General features: G+C 30.9%; 1 protein-coding gene across 1 annotated transcript; it reads right to left on the reverse strand.

Moving 5' to 3' along the window:
* Window positions 1–524: 524 nt before the first annotated feature.
* LOC110932236 (protein FAR1-RELATED SEQUENCE 5-like) lies at window positions 525–2,640 on the reverse strand. The gene is made up of 4 exons (XM_022175588.1): window positions 2,267–2,640; window positions 1,913–2,171; window positions 1,119–1,682; window positions 525–947 (listed from the first exon to the last, which is right to left on the reverse strand). Exons 1-4 carry the CDS (start codon window positions 2,638–2,640, stop codon window positions 525–527), a joined length of 1,620 nt encoding a protein of 539 aa, XP_022031280.1.
* Between the last annotated feature and the right edge of the window lie 219 nt (window positions 2,641–2,859).

Below are 2,859 nucleotides of genomic sequence, written 5' to 3' on the forward strand. Positions count from 1 at the left end.
TTGTAATCATCATCTTTGTTTTAAACTATCATCATCTATATAACGCAATGTTAATGATATCCACTTGCATTTCTTGTTTTATTTGATCTGTGTTATAATAAAACGCAATAATCTAAAAATTCCATTTACAGTATATTGTTCTATGTATAAAACGCAATAACAATATACTGCTGTTATCATAAAACGCAATTAACCAAAAAAAACTGATATTTATGGAGGATATCACAAAACGCAATAACAAAAAGAGCTGAAACCTATACATTAAAAAACGCAATGACAAAAAATTTTTCTTTCTTATTAATATCAGAATTTGTATACATACTTACATTGTATTGCTAGAACCTATAGCATTAGAAGAAACCTTATCTTTACATGTGCGACTGTTATGTCCTTTTCCACCACATACACGACATGATTTCTGGATCTTTGATGATTTTTGAATTGCAATCTCACGATTAGACTTGATCTTTTTTTGTACACCGCATCCTTTGGTCCTTATTTTGATCGGGACACGAATCATAGAATCAGGGCTTTTCTAAGTTCCCTCCAATATCAACAAATCTTTCTTTGCGACTAGGAGGCGGCGCAGCAACCATAACCTCATCCGCTTTATCAATATAACTTTTAATATGATCTCTGTAATGACACAACTCATCTAAATCCCCAACCAACCTATTAACCACATACTCATTTGCAACAACAATTTCTCTAAAAACTTTATCAATTTCACTATTCCTACCAATTTCATCAAACCAAATATTGCAATGAATTGATCCATTTGAAACAACATCTCTCATCCATATTCTAAGAACATATCTTCTAGGAAACTCAGTTATATCATCATACCGTAGAACATAAAATATATGGCGGCACAATATACTAAATTGTTCAAATCGTTTGCAAGTACGACTTGTACTTAAACCATCTTCTTGTTTGTTGTATTGAACCTGTAAATAAAATTAAAAAGCTATATAAAATTAGTGAAATGTAATATAAAACGCAATGAATAATAAATATAATACAGAAATTAAGTATATGATTATATAATGATAAAACGCAACAAATGATGGAAAAAAAACGCAATAGATGTTTAAAACACTATAAATTTAAAAAATTACCTTGAATAAACATGTGCATGGCTGTTTGAAATCCTTTATTTCATAATATTGAACATCACCCACAATATCATGAGACTTTGACATACACTTTGTAATGGCAGCATCAATTTTAATCTGAATATCTTTAAAAATTGTTTTGGTATATATTTCTGATGCTTGTTTCTCCGATACAAAGTCACTCCATGTCTTAGACTGAATATACCTTGTATCATGATCATTCCTCCTATGCTCATGCCTTTGAAAATCCATTGCAGTCTCAAAATGAGTGAAAAAATCAACAAGTGTGCAACTTGGATTGCAAAACTGACCAAAGAAGTAATTCTTGCTTTCACATCTAGACATAGTACGCATAAGACCAGCCAAATTCTCTCCATGGTAATAAGAGGGAATCCAATCAGATCGAAGATCGTATATATCTTTTAACCACTCATGATTTTCCAATCCAAAAGTAGACATTATTGAATGCCACTCAGTTTCAAAATCTTCTGGAATAATAGTATCATTCCAAACAACATGTGTCATTCTTGTATTAAAATCAATGTTTGATGACAAAACAGGACCAACCTGTATAAAAAGCAATAAAATTATTAAACATAAAACGCGATAATTTAAAACGCAATATCATGAAAATGATAAACATAATGCATTAATGGTAAAACACAATTGTTTTGTTATATTAAAAAGCAATTCTATTGATAAAAATGTTTGGGGATCTTATTGTATAATACATAAAACACAATAATAAACCTATATAAAAATTGCAGTTTATTATATCATAAAACGCAGTATAATACCTTTGTCTTCAATTTCTCCCATATATGCCGCATACATAACCTATGCCTACTTCTTGAAAGTACATCCTTAATAGCTCTCTTCATTACAACATCTTGATCAGTAACAACAACTTTAGGCTCATTTCCAAAATCATTAACAAAGCACTTTAAAAGCCATCTATAAGAATCTGCAGTCTCAGAACCAAGTAATGCACCACCAAATGTGACATTCCTAAAATGATTATCAATCCCAGTAAATGGAACAAAAACCAAATCATATCTACATAAAACAAATTAAAAAAGCATTAGAAAAAATAGAACAGGAATATATAACGCAATAGAATATAAAACGCAATAAAAGAAAAAAAAACTTACTTGTTTGATTTATAAGTAGCATCAAAACCAACTATGTCACCAAACACTGTATAATTTGTTTTTGATTGCTCATCAGCCAAGAAAAGTCCTTTCAATCTTCTATCTTCACCAATAACATAATCACATGTGAAACTAGGACAACATTCTTTCTTCCTAATAAGACGCCTAACTACCATTTCTGCATCATACTCTCCTATGTAAATATTCAAATCCCTTCTATAGTTCTTACAATCAACTTTACTAGCACCAACTTCACCAAAACCACCATACATTGTTTTCATAATATTGAATGCTTTAATAGGTCCAATATTGATTGTAGACAATCCAGATATAAAACTTTCTTTAACATAATCAATACTTCTGGCAGTCGGCATGTCACACCCCAACCGATGGCGGAATCATCGGGGCGCGGCACTGAGCGAAACAGATTGTTCAGAAGTTTCCACAACAACTATCATACAATTCAGTTATATAACACGTCCCATACCGTGTCCCAAATAATAACAAGTTATCATAGAAATCAACTAAACAATATGGGAACTGTTCCGACAACTCAAATCTTAATTATTACAGACCGAAAGTAAATATTGTTT

The sequence above is a fragment of the Helianthus annuus genome, chromosome 3 (assembly GCF_002127325.2).
Source record: "Helianthus annuus cultivar XRQ/B chromosome 3, HanXRQr2.0-SUNRISE, whole genome shotgun sequence".
NCBI classification, from domain to species: Eukaryota; Viridiplantae; Streptophyta; class Magnoliopsida; order Asterales; family Asteraceae; genus Helianthus; species Helianthus annuus.